Genomic DNA, 18,840 nt, shown 5'->3' with positions numbered 1-18,840 from the left:
ACTATTATTTGCAGTGTTTTGATGCTTGATAAGTGGGTCTGTTACTGGATCATATTTCACGCTTCAGTAGTACATCAAGCAGCACGCCCCGACTAACACAGACACTTGCTGTGTTTCAACACAGGGTTGATTTCAGTCTTATTGCCTGATGAAAGACATGAGCCACTGATTTTGAGTCACTCATCAAGGGAGATTTGCTTGTTGAATCTGAATCCTTGGCTGTTGAATCCTGTTCCAAATCTTTTCAAGCAGTTTGTTTAGCGAAGGATCAGGAAGACATCTGTTAATTAAAACTAGCCGTTTTTATTTCACTCAGTGCAGTAGCAAAACAATTTGTGTTTTTTGGTGTAACAAAAGTTAAACTTGATTTTTCTGAATTTCTTTTTCTAAAGATGTTGATAACGCAATTGCAAATTTTCAGAAGCCATAAACGTGTTAATAATATATATTCTTCTTTATCATTCAAGGAAAATCAATTGAATAAATCATTGATGTGCTGAGCACTCGTCTATCAAAAATGGCAGAAGTTCTTACTTGTTGGACAGAACATACTGTATTTGAACAAAGAACTCTGCAATTGTTTTGTTGCCTTTGGAACATTTAAGCCGCTCCACCATGTTTGTTGTTGACAACAGAGTTGGTGAGTTACAGTCCTTAACTTTGCTGAAGCCTGTAGTGTCAGACAGAGAGGCACAAAAGTCTAACCAGACAGAGAACATGAATGAAAGATTTGATAAGGGATTAACTGGCCACGAAGCTTAACAAATCCTGATCTTTTACCAACTGGAACAGGATCCAAAATGGAACCATCTATAGGAACACACACACACACACACACACACACACACACACACACACACACACACACACACGCCAGCACCAATAAAGTCATGGTAGGCACACGTAAATATAACACAGACCATCTGTTGTGTTGAAGGTTCCATTACCATATTGAAGCACTGAACTTTTTCTAACTACATAGTCGCAGTCCCATGTTCAACAGCTGTTCACCAGATTCTCAGGTCTTTCAAAACACATTAAAAATCATTAAAAATGTGTGAATATTTTAATTTAAATACCTTAATAAGAGTTGACAATTTAAAAGATTCTCTTGCTCTGTTGTTTATTAGGAAAACCAAACAGCTGTGTGGGTCGATTGGGTTAAAATCTACTCCACACACACACACACGCACGCACACACACACACACACACACACACACACACGCACACACACACACACACACCCTGACACACATGTTCTTAATACGCACACACAGAGGGCCACTTCATCATCAAAGAGGATTTCTAATCAGCTGTGAGCTGCTGATGTTCCTATAGCAACTAGGGGCACTTGTACCTGTTATTCTGGTATGCACATCATGTATCTGTGCATACACCCACATACTGTAGATGGACGTGTGTGTGTGTGTGTGTGTGTGTGTGTGTGTGTGTGTGTGTGTGTGTGTGTGTGTGTGTGTGTGTGGATGAGAAGACGACCGTTTTTGCTTTGAAGCAGCACTTTGACCCACTGTGGCGTTGGTACAGTGACTACAGAGCCAGGTGTGAGAAGGTTAATGGCACATGCAAACAGAACTGTAAGTTAAACATGTTAATCACGTTTTGGTGATGATCAGGTTGGCAGCTGATTGGATTTATACCAGTGTGGTATGGAATGAACATCTCCTAGTTACCCTCTGAAAGCAAACCATTACAAAGGATCAGGTGGTTATTATGGGGCTGGCTCACTGACTGATGGGTCAAATCTCTTTTGCTAAAGGAAACGTTTTGATTTGGGGTGCACGCATTTGTCCCCACCATGAGCAGAATAAGCCTGCTGCGATGATTAGTGTGTGCACCAGTGTGAATTTAAAAAGGACAATAGAAAGTAATGTGCAAATGCAGATCTGAGAGTCCAAACTTAAATCTATACCAGACATTTTTGTGTTTGCAAACTGCTAATGCTCCTCCAGGCTGCGCACAGTCAAAACACGCGGGTGTCGTTGTTTGTGTGTGTTTTTTATATATACTGGGGGGATAATAGTGTGTGATAGATGGTACTGTAAATGTGTCTAGTAGGATGCAGTGTCACGTTTACCGAATCGTAGCGAAAACAAAGGAACCAGAAAACAGAAATCAATTTCACCACAATGACAGTGTAATATCTGAGAAACTAACATGAAAGAAATTGGATTTATCAACATAAATGGACTGGACAATGACAAGATGGGCAGTGAAAACTTCCCAAGAGAGGAAGATTGAAAGCTGAATGTGAGACTGACTTTCTTATTAAGATGGATGTTTTCTTGAAGTTAGAAGTTGTATTTTTAGCTCGGTAAATTTAGCAACCTACCTGCGTGAATCAGGGTAGTTTTGAAAATGGCAAATGACATGTCACTTCCTATTATCATATAGAGTCTGATTACATATACAATTCATCACTATCCAGAGTGCACAATGTGTCATTATACATTGTGATCACATTATAGTGTGGCATGCCCAGCTGCTCCCCTTCCCATGCTGCATCTCTCCTGACACCTGTCCCATAACTCTATTGACACATTCACAACGTGTCAGCAGAGCTTCTATTCTCAGTAACCATTGTGTCTCCTTGTTTAGACAGGATGCTGACAGTAAATAAGGTTTAGTGGTACAGGAAGAGAGGAGGTGTGTCATGGGCAAAAATGGAGGGACAGACAATTAAGAGTTTCCTGTTCTGCTCAGGTGAATGATGTTAGCTTCCCATTAAGCTGCAGCCTGCTCTGTAGCACACAAACACGCATGCATTGTTCACACCAGTGCTGTCGAAGCAAGTTTGATTCATCCACGGCACAACAAATTAAATAGAAAAAACGACACTTAACATCCCTAGAAACTCAGTTTATGTGGACATGATTTATTATTTAACTTGTAATTCCCGTCGTGATGCGAGCAAGTGATCATAAAAATTTAATGTAATGCTGAAGAGATGTGTAGCCAGTGTCTGACAGTGCTCGAATGTCATGTCCAGGTCCTTACTGTCCAAGTCTGAAGACTTCGGTATCTCCAACATATCTGGTTCAAAAACATAAATGCAATGATGAGGTTTTAGCCTCACTGGACCCTTACATAACAAGCTACATTCAGATACCAGGGTATGGCTATATTCCCAGCAGAGGGAAATGGCTTTCTAGAACAGACATAGATGTACAGAGCTTCTTACAGATCATAAAGTGAGGAAATATCTAAGGTACGTTACAGAGCAGAGGACATCACTTAAAGAAATAGTCTCTCTTTTGGGAAACTCATTCTTGCTGTGAATTAGACAATAACTCAGATTAGCACTAAGACTGGAAAGAGGGGGAAACGGCTAACCTGACTCTGTCCAAAAGGTAACAAAACTCAGAAAATCCAAAAAGCAGGCCAAACTCTGGAACAGGAGAACGAGGAAACTTCAGAGAGACTGAAGAGAAGCACGGGGGAACACCTGGGAAACACAGCAGATGAACTGACAAAGACACAGGGAAAGACAGGGACTTAAATACATAAGGGAGGCAAGGGTAATTGGAAATACATCAGGGTGGTGCAGACAAGTGAAACATCCAAAAGACCTACAGGGTAAATAATTTGAAATAATAAAAAAATCAGAGTCCAAATATACAGTGTCCTATGGGGGCAGATCATAGCAGAGGCATGAGCAAAGTATGCAGAGCTGATCTGAATTAATTAGTCTATTAATCTTTTTCAGCCACGTTCTGCAGGTGACTCATTCCACTAGATACAGCAATACATCAATGAGGCTGCGATTTCCTGGAATTAAAAGCGATGTACCCAGGTTCTTATGAAGCTACAATGTGTGCAAGTGGTGTGTATATGTGTGCAAAGGACTATTTAAAATTGCTTTCTCTAATGCTGCGCAACCTCTGTTTGAAGCTCAGCGCTGCGATGTATGGATTTTCACACAAACAGCCAGAGGCAGCAGCAACAGGGCGCAACAGATGTCAGCCTTTGGCATGACACGGGCTGAGTCGCTGACGTAATGAGAGATTTCAGTTCATTTTCAGGTAAACGCATCAGTGATTCATTGACATCGGATGGAACAAGGGTCGTGTTTCATTGCAAAAAACTGCACTTAGCTGTGTTATTCAAGTATATACCAGAACCCAAAGACCATCTACGCACTGCTGTTGTAAGCACCGCTGTTCGCTGCTTATCGCTAATGTGTTTTTCATTAGTTTCTTCACCTGGTTTATCTCCTTGGTGATCTGCTTGTCATTTATTTAACAGTTATTTATTTGTTCCAACATAACATCATAGTCCTCCATTATCTAGTCCTCTGTTGAAGGGTATGTAGGTAGGATGTGTGGATGGATAGGCGTCATGTAGTGTTATCATCCACTTTGTCTGTTTGAGTCTCCCTCTCTACACTTTCAAGCGGCTACACATGTAGATATAAAAAGATAAAGGGCAAAAGATAAAGATCTAAAAATAATACATTGCTTTGGTATATATAAATATTCTTCTTTGGCTCGGGATAATTTGTCAAATTTCAAAGGTTCTTAAAGTGCCAGTTGTGTCTTTGTTTGGATTTCTATTCTCTTTGCCTCTGCAATATCACCCTGTTAATCGCTATGTTTGACTTTCACTCTTCCCACCTCACCTGCCTTTGTGTCTACCCTTTATCAACTGTGCACCTTAAATTAATAAACATGCACTATGTCCACTGAGTTCAAGTCAATATTAAAGGCTTCTTTGTATCCAGCTAGGCTAAATCACATGTTTAAATGCTTTGCTTGTGTCATGGAGACAAAGGCACGGACTCTCTCTCTGCCCCTCAGGACTCTTTCATTTCTCACCTGTCCATTTGTCACCCCTGTTCCCACAACCTCCAGTCACCGGACCAACTGTTGCTGCACTGCTCTTAATTTAGTCCTCAGCTCTCTACTATAAACAGAAAACTGTTGACCTTCTATGTTTACCAGATCATTAATGTTGCTACGTAGCCATTGCTGTTGGGACATTTCTGCCTGCTTGTTTGTTCCAGCATGTAACCTTGCCACACAATCTCAGTGAATTGTCTTGAAAACTTTATTCTGCCTGCCTTATATCTATGTGAAACTGAGGCTTTCAACATTGGGTATATCAGGCATGTCTATTCTGCACTGTAGGTGATTTATTCCACCAAGTTATATTTAGGATTACTAGAATGTGATTTGGAAGGTTGAGGTTAGAGTCTGGGGATCCTTGTGTGCAATCAGTTCTTCTACTTCTGCATTGTATTCCCACACAAACCATTTACAGGTGAAGTCAGAAAAAGCTGTTATTGCCTATTAAATCTGTAATGTTCTCCTTAACTGTGTAGTTGAAAAATCTGGAATTGTAAAAAGTCTGCTGGTTAAAATGTGAAGTGAGAGAAAGAGAGAGAAACATAGAGACAGATCTATATCAAGTGCCAGGCAGACCAAAGACACAAACACAGTATATGTAGGCATCGAGTATGCAACTGTATTTCCAGCTCTCACTCTGCTGTATAACTTCTGTGGTGCCACTGCTTCACTCATCCAGCGCACCAAAAATCTGAAACCCCCAGCCCACCAACTCAACGGAGGATCACAAAACACGCAAACACAAACACAGTCATGTATTAAAATTATACATTTTTTTATAGCAATCTGGAGACATATTGCATGGATTGCCTGAAATTGCCCATTGTTCCCCAAAAGATCTGCCAACCACAATTAAATGCAATGATGAATGTAATGTTGGTGTTGCAAGACCCCAAGAATGATGCAACCAAACTCTGAAAGAAAGGTTCTCAGCTGGAGAAGTGCAGAAAATTAGCTTTTATAGAGTAGCCATAGTCTGAGACAAAGTGTGCAAGTGCAACCTTGAGAATACCACCAGGGTTTCAATTATCCTCACAGTGGGAACTCATTCATTGTTGTCCTATGAGACAGCAGGCTGGCAGCTGGATAATCACAGAAGTCAGGCAAATGGAAGCAATTCAAGTAATGGTATGCAAATAAATAACCAGATAGACTGCAGGTAGGGAAATGACTGATCACTATCAGCAATAACCAGTGGTGAGACGTAAAAACGCCATATAGAATCGACTGTTGTTAAAAGCGCACACTGACTATAGACAATTGAACCCAGTCCAACAGAGAAAGAAACTAATACAACCTGTGATTGGAAAACATAAAGCTAAATCCAATGGGAATCAGCAAGGGAGTGGCGTATACTCTGCATCAGCACTCACTGAGCAGGTCACATATGGTTCCAAAAAAATATTTGTATCTTACAACAGCTGACTCGAAGTGCTGAACTATGATGGGTGATGGGTCTGTTACTTTGACATTTTTCTTATGACGCTCTTCCACATCATGGAGAGGTAGTATCAGAAGTGGTTTTCAGAGATCTGGAGATACAGTAGCTTCAACACTAGCACTGACTGAATGTGTAATTAAACTCCATTCTGATTTAGACTGCCATTATTAAAAGACAATGGGAGACAGACGCTTCTCCTGTCTTTTTAACAGAGCAAAGATGATGTCGCTGTCCCTTGAACCCACGCTCAAGAGCTCATTACTCAGGAGCTGATCAAGCAAGCAGTCAGAGTTATTCAACTGCTGTTCAGGTGCAGGAAAAGACACTCTCCATTCTTTAACCAGTGAATGGTTAATTAATTGCAGAATAATCTGTATGGTAATTGTTTAGCTATAGTGAAAGCTCTGCTCAGTGTAAACTCAAAATTAATGTCAGGGTGAAGCTTTTATAACTGTATCTACTGAAGTGTAGCTACAGTGCATACTGAAGATATTAGATAACAATAGTAATTTTTCCTTGTGGGAAAACTAGTTCACAGAACACCAGCTTTGAGGCATATTAGAAAAAAATATGTGGAATAAAAACAATAAATTTGAAGACAACACTTGACAGATATATTGGACTCTGATTTGCATTTTGTTAAATATGCCTTTTTGATTGCATGATAGAAAAGATACCATTCATTGGCAATTTGTTTCCACTAGTCGTTTTTCTTTTTTATATCCCAGTAACTTATTAAACACACGTTGTAGAGAATTAGGAAGTCTGAGGCTGCGATTATGAGCTTCAACTCCATTTTGTTTAGTGTGCATTCACTGTGCTTCAGTTTTGTCTTGCCCGGCTGTTGCTCGCACTGCATAAGTGGATATTTGCATAAAGTTGAACCTTTTGAGCGTGTTGAGCTCAGTGGGGGGTTGGGGATGGGGGCGTGCAGGGCTGCAAAACCACGTCTTGTTCACAATGAATATAGTGTATTTTGTATATTAAATTATTAGATTATTAGTCACAGTGTTGGAATGAAAACTGCCCTAATATTTGTGTAGCCTGCTCCGTGCATACAGATACAAATGCTTCAGAGTATCAGCTAGCTGCAAAACAATTACAGTGGCCACAACAAAATCATGCTGACTTAGGCAGACTCAGACAGTTACCCAAAGTGATCAATCACTTTCTCAACACACATGCACTCTCTCTCTCTCTTTCACTCTCCCTCTCTCTCTCTCACTCCCTCACTCTCTCTCTCCCTGGCTCATCGTTTGACGTCTGGCAGATTATCTGAGTGAGCATGTTTCTCTCCATCTGGTGTGTGTGAGCCAGGTCACTGTCTGGCTGAGCTACGAGCTCCTTGGGGAACAACGAAGGAACAGGCTTCTCAGTAGTCAGAGCACAGAGCCTCCACTCTGGGGACGTAAACAAGTTCTTGGGTCTGGGCCTGAATGTGCCGTGGGGCATCTCGGTATGCAGGAACACAAACAAACATATGGAACCCCCCAGAGACTGGCCTTACACTGACTGGTTGATGTCACCTTAATCGAAAAACAGGTGTCCATCTTTGATACTGCAGTAGGACATGGAAGGTTGTTAGATGCTTGGTATTATCAGTGCAAGGAGGATCCAGAGAAAAAACTGAGTAAAAACTAAAAATTATTTCGGATTTATAGATTTTTCATCCTTTTTTCAATTTCTTAATTTTGTCCATCTTAACTTGAAAACATTTTTTTTCTGGCTAAAAAGGAAATGTGACACAGTGAGAGAAAGATGTGACAGTGAATTATTTTTTCTGGCAGACTTTTGTTTTCCTCCTGTGGCTTCAAGATGACTGACATGATCACAAAGGATGTCAGCATTTGTTGAAAGGGTTTGCGCCTATCCTGTTACACTGTGACAGATACATCCTCTAGCCCCTCTCATTCATTCTGTTAGAGAGACTGAAATGTTTTCTGATCAGTGACAGGTTTATCAATGTGCAAACAGAACAACTGAGACACCGAGAACAATGGGCGTCACTCTCCAACCATTCACCAGAAATTCCTCCTTAAAACCCACTTACGCACCTTTTACGAAGATTCTGACAATCACCAATGTTTTCTTATTTGGGATTTGTTCTTAGGTAAGAACAGAATCTACATATACTCTTCAGCACATTTGAGTGCTGACATGTTTGAGCAAAATAAGTGGTAATTGCGTTTTCCTTGGTTCTACAGTTATATAATGGGCCTATTATATTATTGAAATTGGCATTCATCAATCTAAGAACACAGGTGCGCACAATTCTGCTGTTTAAAAACACATTCATGAATCTATCGTAGAGTTTTTTTAAGAACTTTCTTAAGAACGACTTTAAGAAAATACTTAAGAAGATATTGGTGAATTAGGCCCAATCAGCTTGGCCACAGTTTACCAACAGCATAACACAGACACTTTGACAAAACCAAATTAGGCTTTCAGTTTACTGGATAGATAATGTAGCTCAGTCGCCATACCTGCCCTGAATCTCAAAGATAAACCACAGAAACGTTCTGCACAGTATTAACAGAAACGTCTCTGCAACAAAACAGAGATTGTGAAGATCACTGCATATTTGTTGCATGATAGGAAAGAAACAAGTGCCACAGCTATATTTTAAATCAATATTTTATGTACTAGTCAACTGAATCGCACTTATGCCGTGACAAGATCATCAGGACAGTGTCTCCAATCTTTTCTCTCCGCTGTGCTCGAACTTAATCACCATTTGAAGATGACAGTCTCCTTAGAGGCCTGTTTAATGCTGTTGACGATAAAATTCAGGCATCTTCGTGCAGAAAAGCTGTCCACTTCAGTTACACACTCGCACGTATCTGAAGAGGAGCCTGGTCCCCTCATGCTGTAATGCTATTCAAGGAGATTCTCCTTTGTGACTCCTATGATGGGTTGCATAAGCAGTGTATAAAATATAACCAGGACACCAAAGCACTAAACAATTCATTACTCATCATGAATCCGAGGAAAAATACAGTATACTCACTCTGAGATGAAGTTATGTTCTATCATGTATCCCATTTTTATAGGAGTACATGGAAGTACAATATGTCATTTAGTCCAGATGACGGCACCAGTGAAAGATTCGATTGGTTGCGGATGCTTCAATTTTAGGAAAGAGTAGTAAATTGTTTTCATTTTACTTTATGTCTGTATAAGAAAATCATTTTCTACCTGCAGCCAGAGAGATCCATCCACTCACATTTACTGTTTTGTCATCTCCAGTTGAGTTGACATATTTAAATGCTTCTGAGATCATATGTCTCTTACACACACAAACACACACACACACACACACACACACACACACACACACACACACACACGAAATACTGATGATCACTGTGTGATTTATTTGTCTTTGTGTGTGTGGGCAATTACTGGCATGCTGCGAAAATGAATAGATTACAAATAATCATTTGTCAAATCAATGACATCAATAGATTGGGTGGGGCCCGATTATTATCATCACAACAACAGATGTGATAGCCTTTAGCTGGCCACAGAGGACAACACTGTCTTCCATCACCGCTGGAGCGAAGCAAAATAGAGGATCCAATCAGTTTTAGGACAAGATGTGACAAAGCAGCATCCTGGTAATTATAAACATGAAACTCACAGAAACGACTTCAGGGTCCTGAGCAGGATGATTCAGTAACATAAGGATCATTAGAGTTCAGCAGAAGCTGCTCTAGTCAGCTCTTCGATCAAAAGTACAGATAACTCCAACTTCATCCTATCCCAACCCAAGAACAATAATATGGCCTTTGCTTGACCTCAGAGACAGACTGTATCTTTACAAACAGCCCAGCTGGCTATGATACAATTTAATCACAGCAATGATGAACTACTATGGTAAGTAAGTGGCATGGCATCTAAAGTCACATCATAAACTGGGTTAAATGGTGTGTAAAACCTTTTATGACACAGTTAAACTCAATAAAACACTTGAGCTGGAACATCTGTTGTTTAGGTTCAGGTAACCCTGGAATGAAGACTGTCTGCCTTTACAGCAGGAGGGAAAGTAAATGCAGCCCCTGCTACAAAATCTGTTACACCCTCTTAAGACATCAAGTAACACCAATGTTTAAAAAAGTATAACCACTAAACATTGGTGTCCGTTCATGAAATGAATGTCTCGAAATAAAAAGGTAACACTAATAGAGCAGATGAGAGGGAGACAGGAGCGGGATCAAGCCAAAATCAAATAAATACAAGCAAAAGGGAGCTGAGCACTGAATGTTCAAGAAATATCTTATTTGCATCCTAAAATGTCAAAGAACTGCAGCATGACTTGATCCTGAAACTGTCTCTGTGTCACTGTGACCTGAGGGGAACTTCAGCCAGGAGATGTTCTTCTCCCTCATTCTGTCTTTCACTCTACCCATCTCCAAATACAAACGCAGTGTGTGAATGTTTCTCTTACAAATGAAAGCCGATCCGAAATGTGCATCAAATCTAAATTTTAGTAACTTAACTCAGAAACAGAGGGACGTAGAGTGCATGCAGCAGTTGCATAAGCCTCAATTCCAAAAATAAGGAGTGCATAGGTAGCAGCGCTTCTGTTCTCATAAAATGTGACTGTGGAATAATAAAAATGCAGGAGTGTTTGGAAGAGAAGAAACGGAATAAAAGCTGTGAGCAGAGGACGAAAGCAATGTGTATCTGTAGTATCTACACACATCACTCTTAACCACTCACAGAGCGTACGATCACAATCCAAACACTCAGGGTAAAATAGATGCACGATTTGTCCTTCATTACCTACAGTATAATATTCACACGGGCTCGCTCTGCTGCTGTGCACAGTCTGTCTTACTCCCCTTGAACATATAACAGTGGGCTGAAAGAGAGACAACAGCAGCTCCACCGCGTGGTGGCTGCCTGACCGCACCTCGTGCGTTCAACGTGTCCCTTATTGCAGAATGACAAGCGCATCACCGAAAACTTTTCAATAATCGGTGCCATAGCGAAAACTATACTCTGTATAACAAGTATAGGCTAAATGATTGTAATGGTGTATTGCAGCTCATTAGTCGGAATTATATTGATTGATTTCACAGTGAAAATTGTGGCACCGATTATTGAAAAAAACGGCAACTCTGTGGTTGTCAGTCACGGATTTGCAATTGAAGAGTAGACAATCGGCAGACAGCGGATTCAAAACATCCCGAAAACCAAGAAAACTTCACCTACCTCCTCCACTGTGAGAGGCATGCAGATGCGGTACTCCTTCATCAACATAGTCCTCGCACAAAGATGATGGCAACACAGAGGAAGATGTAGTAGGCTTTCGGACTTCAGTCTTGGGTGCGAGCCTGCAAATCAGTCATTTAAATTAAATCATCTGTTAAGTGAAACGGGATCCTCACTTCTGCATCAGCAACACCTCCTGCAGCGGCTCCGCTATGCCTACGACAGTCTCAACACACACCAAGTCCGAAGTAGGCTACAAGAGAGTCTCCCCGGGGCAAAAATAATCCTTCAGTTTTCTAAACTACTCCAACAGCCGGAGTTTTGCCTCTGGATAACGTCTGCAGTGTAGAAAGTGTAAAGAAATGACACCAAACTCCAAAATAAGTCGCTTTCAACAACAAGCCGCTCGCGTCCCGGACACGGACTGAACCTTTAGTCGTTCCCCTGGCTCCTCAGACATAAACACTCTTCGTTCAAACCGTTTTCACTTGAAAGCAGTATATCAGCGTTTCTCCTGCGCCTTTGAGTTTTCTTGACAGCTCTGACCAGGGATGCGCAGCCGTGTGAAGCCACTGCCTCTAATGCGTGAAAGAAAGGCAGCATTGCACAGGAAATAAGAGGATTTCACCGTCGTCTTAGAAGCATCACTATAAAACATCACGCAAGTAGTGATCTTCTGTATAACAAGTATAGGCTAAATAATGGTAATGGTGTATTACAGCTCATTAGTCGGAATCATATTGATTCATTTGATTCAGTATTAGCGTTTGCACCAAACACTCATCTTATTTTTTTAAAACATAACCGGAAGTCCTGCGTGTGTTTTTTTTTTTTGTTCTGGTTATTTAAGACAAGCTTGCTCCACACAGGCAGCGTTAGACAAACTGCTTTAGGGTCTCAAGGATTTCAAAACAGAAGCTGGACCACAACCAACGTGAAAACAGAAACGTTAAGCGACTTTTAACATGTGGGATAATGTAGCACCTATGTCACAAAACATTGGTAGGAGAAAGCTGATGAAATGTGACAACGCTGTGCAGCATTGCGTAACTGTGTTTCATAATTACGCACCTGAAGCTTTTTGTTTTTGTTCCCCTCTGTTTATTATTAACATATTATCATTTAAACAGAACCTTTTATTTGACTTATGAGAAACTACGGATGTTTCTACAAAATAGGCTATATGTATTATAGATAATACAGAAGATCTTTATACAGTTTAACATATAGGCTAGGTCTATACGACATCGTGAAGTCTTTTGCCACGTTGTGCTCGTAGCGCCGCGGTTGTGACCTAGGACTGATCACAGCTGTAGATCTGACCTTGGTGCTGAATTGGAGCTGACCGTGGTTCTGAAATTCAGCCAAGATTTAAAGTTTCTCCTGCTTGAATAAAAATTCGTTCACTGCTAGAAATATAATTTTAAAACAAAACCGAAGTTAATGAATTGTTTACATATTCTTTATAGATTAGCGATATGCCACTGACAAGAGCTCTCAGGTTGCCAGGTTGGGAAAGTACTGAGTCATTAGTATACTTTGGTAAAGTCATCAATAACGGCTTTCATTTTCTAATAAGTCTGTTGTTTGATTTGAGTTATCAGAAAGTTGTTGTCATTACTGTAAGTCATTAATAAAGGGTGATGAACATTGAGTCTGCAGTTATATGTCAACAAGGCATTAATAAAATGTCATTAGTTTCTCACTTTCTAATGAGGCAGCAGCAAATGTTAGAAAGCCATATGTAATTGCAAATGTCAATAACTTATTAAAAAATGTTTTTGATAATAATCTGATTCTGCAGTTATATATTTTAAGGCGTTGTATTTAACATTCTGATCCATATGCTCTGCAGCTCTTTTCCAGAAGGTCAGAGGTCAAACTCTTCAGTTTTGTTAGGAGGAGGATAAACACAAGAAGCAACCTGGCAACCCAAAAGTTGTTCTTAACAAATAATTTAGAAACAGTGACAAAGCAGTTAGCTGCAGCTTATAAAAATATTATAAAGGCTTCCCATGCATGTTTAGCTCTTTAGTCAGCTAATTCACTGCTATTTGCCTAATGAGCTACAATTTTTACTCCTCTGGGTTAATTATCATTAACGTAGCGTAGCTGTCAATGCTAGTAGTTAGCGAGCTAACATGCCAATATATTCTTGATTCTGTCGGAGCTGTGTGGGGCACATACCAGGAGGTGTATAGTTTTTCCTTTTAATCTTCACTTTATCTTCACTTTTTATTGTTTCTTTTAGTCTTAGCAGGCTCAACTGTTTAGTGCGTTACCTAGCAACCTGTCACCATGCAGACACTGTTTAAACTGCGGCCTGTCTGCTTTAGTCAAATTTGTTACTAATAAGTTAATTTGATAGCCTACAATTTCATTAACTAAACTACTTTAATGTTTTAGATAGTATTATTGAGCAGGCATTTGTCTTTGTTATTGTTTCAGAGGAAAATGATTCCTCTGAATCATTATGCTCCTACGGACCTGCAGTTTGTGACTGAGTAAGACGTACAGATTTATGGCGGTAGATGCAACAGTCATATTTCTTATTAAACTTTTATTATTGTGTTTTGTTCGTCTCAGGGCATTTGTAAACAGAGCATAAAATATCATATGCAGTACTGGTTTCAGATGGTAGATGTCACCAGAGATCTTTATTTCATTGAGAAGAGGCAGGGCAGACAAGTGTTTGTATCACATAAATTATGTGTTTAATTTATTTTAAGGAGATTACACATATCAAGGGTGAATCTCAAATTTTTTAGCCCTCTTCAGACTGAGAAATTAGCACTTTTCATTTTCACACAAGATAAGGCTTTCTGATTCTTAGACAATTGACTGCACAATACAATAAATAGTAACATTAGTTAGTTTATAAGGTCTACATTACATTCTGCTTTGCATTAATATTATGTTATGTTGTTTTTTTGCAGTTAAAAACAATATTTTTCTCTGTGAAAATAAAGATTAATTTTCCCGTCTTGGTATGACATGGGTATATTTAATGCTAGTATATCTAATGGCCTCTGAGTATATTTTGACACCTATTATTTTTAGTGTAATTTGGACTGTATCAGCCGAAAATGATTTAAAATCTATAGGAAGTCTCTGCACAATACTAAGATCTTGAAAAGAGATGTGCAATGTTACTATACATGTACAGTAAAGACAGTGAAACAATCAAATAATGAAATCAATTAATCAGATTAATAGCTGTTTAACCAAAATAGACAATTTTATCCTAATAACAGAAGACTTTTGAAAGTTTTTTTTCTTCCTAAAATAATGAACAAAATGACAGGGAGTTTGATTTTCACACCAGTAGCTTGAATATTGCCTGTTCCTGCTATCAGCTCATGAAAACTAAATTGAAAATAATTCAAGTTACCTCTCATAATTTTTTTGCATAAATTAGACCAGTGGACTGACCTTTCCCTCTGTGTTGTGAAGGAAGGAAAAAGAAGATATGGTGTCTCAACTGAAGAGGGTGCAATTCACCTGCATGTGTTGTGTATCTGAAATACATTTCTTGCACTATTAGTGTATAATGTGCACAGTATATAAACATTCAAGAATACTCACAAACACAAATGTGATGGTCTGTATGTGCCAACATTAATGAAAGCACAAATGCAAACATGACAGCAAACAACCTCACTCACATACAGTTGCGATACCTTTCGCTTAGCCATAAGAGGAGAGGAGAAAGGCACAACTGAGCTCTTAGCTGCTGTCAGGAACTTTCATAATCTTTTCACAGTAAGTTTGATGTCAACAAAGATGATTTGATGGTGTAAGTTCTCTGGACTGAGCAGCTGAATGCAATTAATGACTTGTATGCACTTGTATGTAAAAGTTGGGGCACCCCTGGGCAAACAAAATATTTTGTTGATATTTTAAATGAAAGTTAGTGAATCGTTAACAATATAATTTAGCCTTTTTTCAAATATGAATGCACTGTCAATTTTTATCTCATGAACATGTATACAGTTTGTGCTCAGTACTGAGTAACCCCACCTTTAGCAGAATTGGCAAGTTCTGAGATATTTTTAGGTTGTCTTGAATGTACAGCGTGTTTAAGATATGTTCAAGTCGAGGGCCATTCCCGAACCTTCAGCTTGTGCTTCTTGAAGTAGTTCATGGTGGATTTTGATGTATGCTTTGGATGATTGTGTATGTGTGTGTGTGTGTGTGTGTGTGTGTGTGTGTGTGTGTGTGTGTGTGTGTGTGTGTGTGTGTGTGTGTGTGTGTTTTTCACTGTTGGGTTTGGTTGATGTGTGCAAACAGTGGGGTTTTACGAATGGGTTTGTGTGGTTTCAGTGGTGCCTGTGCCTTATTTCACTGGTGTTCACACGGTTTCATTGGTCTGTGTGTATGTATGCATGGTTTCAGTTGCATGTGTGGTGAGAGTGTGATGCTACACGCACACGCACACATGCACAGAAACCAGCCAGTGATTTTCAGGTCTGACTTGCTGCAAGTTGACTACAGAAATCATATGTAATTGATATTGAATTTAAAGGAAAATATGACATTATGCTAAGATATTTGTCCTGTCAAACTGATGACGCCTGCTACAGTTAGGCAGACACACATATCTGCTCGCACAGACACTCAAACACACATGGCAAAATCTGTTTATTATAGCCAGTACCAGTGTCGGCAGAGAGGAGAAACTGTTGCTAAGAAACCTGGCTTGTTCGCCTCTTGCCGTTCAACATCATTAGCTGGCCTTTACTGTCACTTTCCTAACCCCTCAGTTCAGTCAGTCCACTGTTACTGTGGAGGAGCTTGTTTCTCAGCTTGTTCAATAGTGGGGGTTGTGCTGGAGCCAAAATTAATAAACAGTTTACCGGAGCCATCGGCCAGGCAAAGGAAACACTGGTGTTAGATGAGTGTCACAGGCCAGTTTAATGATTGCATTACATCCCGGTGAGTAGGTAGGGAGAGGAGAGGATCTCTTTTAGGCTTCCTTTGTGTGAATTTCTTACCGCTCTAGTAGAGCATGATTTAATCCATGTAAAGTCCATCGTCGAAAATTGGATTGTTCAGTGTGGACACCAAGGGTTTAGGTTTAGTTAACTCAAAAGTGTGACACCCTTGATCCTCCTGTTACTTGGTGTAAAGTTTGTCTGTGGGTTGTCTTGCTTTTCATCTTATTTTTCTCTCACTGAGAAAAATACTGTGAAAAGAGTTGCTATTACACATTTAAAGGTTCTGAGACACATTTTTTTTGATCAACTTGTTTGCTTATATTATCGGGCTTTAATTATTGACCCCATATGGACACACAATCGCTTTCAGATTTTTTATGATCAATCTTGTTTGATAGAGTCTGGAAAAAAACATGTCTGCAGCAGAAATTGAATGCTTAATCTTTGCTTATTACCTATTGTACATTACTTGACCAATGAAACCTCCACAATTTCTAAAATCTGTTGCTGGAAAAAAATGTTTTTAAGCACTCACAACCAAACATGTTCTTCATGATTATGGCACTCTGACATTTTTTTGTTGTTGTTTGAAATCCACAATGAAATTCTGAATCAGCATAGCTGGAGTACTATCTTTGTGTGTGTGTGTGTGTGTGTGTGTGTGTGTGTGTGTGTGTGTGTGTGTGTGTGTGTGTGTGTGTGGTGCGTGCGTGCGTGCATGTGCGTGTAGTCCTATACGATTATAGTTTGGATGTCTCTTGTGTTGACAACACACGATCAATAGTGTTTGTTGCCATGTCATTTATGAAGCAGGCATTCGGCACCATGAATGCCTGACTCTGGCCTGTGCAGAGCAGTGAATGGAGGCCAGTTCATTAGTGAGAGGAGAGGAGTGATGAACTGGCTGGAGAGTGTGAGCTGATTATGTCATACAGTATCATTTGGACATCATGGAGGGTGCTGTTCTCAGCTGTGTGTGTTTTCAACACAGGGATTCACACATAGAGAGGAGTGCTGCTCATCAGCATATGATATGTTCATGGACACACATATACACACATATCCCACGCTGTATGTAGTCTGAGACACTCTCTCACACACACACACACACACAAACAAACAAACTACCACTAACTTGTGTACATGTATTCCTCTCTCTAAGGCTGTCAAATGCACACAGTGAGGTGGCAATTGAGATTTGAGAGATGACATTAACGGTGACACTGACAGCAATCTGAAGACGGAACACCTTTGAGGGATTTTATGAGGTGAGGTGACAAAGTTTGTCTGCAGATAAATTGCTGTGTCTGTCTCTGTTGCTGTGTTGGGACTGTCAAAACAGCACCTTCCGCAATAGCACCTGTTCCTTGCTCCCTGAGGCCTGATGTTGTCAGAAATCTGAAGGGACTTTGATTGGTATTTGAAAGTATTCACATTCTAATTAATATAGAGATTAAGGGATGTCTAATCAAAAGCACAAGAAGCAGATTCTTATGATGACTGCAGCTGGATAATTGTCTGTTTTTCCCTAGTGCAGCTGATTATAAAATCAAGGGATTTATAAATTAATATAACATCAACTGCACTTGGAAAATTGAAAAGTTTTCTGAAGGGTGGCTGTGTTGATTTACCATGAATACTTTACATAAGGAGCAGAAGAACACAACAAGAAGAAAAAACAAGACGCATGAGAAGGCAGGATCAAGTAGCAATACCCTTTATCACTTTCAAATGTGGATCATTTGCAAATTGAAGGAGAGATTTTAACACATTGCTCACAAATGTCCCTCTTCTGTCGCCACATCTGCACTCATCCTTTATCAATCATGCAGATGCAACCTTTTAGAGCGGTGATTGACGCTTCCATGTCAAGACTGTTTCCATGGAGACACTGAGATCCAATACATTTCTAGGCTTTCCCTATCACTGGTCTAAAACACAAACACTAGGGAGTGGTGGTTCTTCGGGACCAGCAAATGTACCAATCCCATAAACGAGGTACCGTAATGTGTCTTTTTATCCAGGTAATTTCAGACTTCCCATTTCCCAATCTAGTGGGTCAGACAGCCATCTAGGTGTCATGCACATTTCATTTAGAGCAGAAGATTGTCTGATGCATAATGTATAATGAAATCTCAACTTATTGCCAGTGGAGAGATATCACTGTGAGAGATTTGGCATCTTTTTTCATCTCTGGGCTCAGCTTGCATTTCTCCTCGAAGATTAAATGACAACCGCTCAATATCACAGCTATTAGGGTGTGATGTATGAAGGGAGAAGACTGCTGTGAAACGTGTACATATGTGCATATGCGGCTGTCTCCTGTGCACGTGTGTGTTCTTGTGAGTATGTGCACATGTTATATGTGTTTGTGACTGTGTG

The 18,840-nt window shown here is 39.9% G+C and overlaps 1 protein-coding gene across 1 annotated transcript in view; it reads right to left on the bottom strand.

Annotated features, from left to right (window-relative positions):
- The window catches only part of pitpnc1a (phosphatidylinositol transfer protein cytoplasmic 1a), a 46,672-nt gene extending 34,601 nt beyond the window's left edge, over positions 1–12,071 (bottom strand). The window contains exon 1 of the mRNA XM_023395225.2: positions 11,522–12,071. Coding sequence (XP_023250993.1) covers positions 11,522–11,569 — 48 coding nt within the window. The 5' untranslated portion in view covers positions 11,570–12,071. The remainder of the gene's footprint in view (positions 1–11,521) is intronic.
- Positions 12,072–18,840: the final 6,769 nt, after the last annotated feature.

Source organism: Seriola lalandi, unplaced genomic scaffold, assembly GCF_002814215.2.
Source record: "Seriola lalandi dorsalis isolate HSWRI2012SDOR001 ecotype SW California unplaced genomic scaffold, Sedor1 jcf7180002054958, whole genome shotgun sequence".
NCBI classification, from domain to species: Eukaryota; Metazoa; Chordata; class Actinopteri; order Carangiformes; family Carangidae; genus Seriola; species Seriola lalandi.
This window is presented reverse-complemented; position numbering and strand designations above follow the sequence as displayed.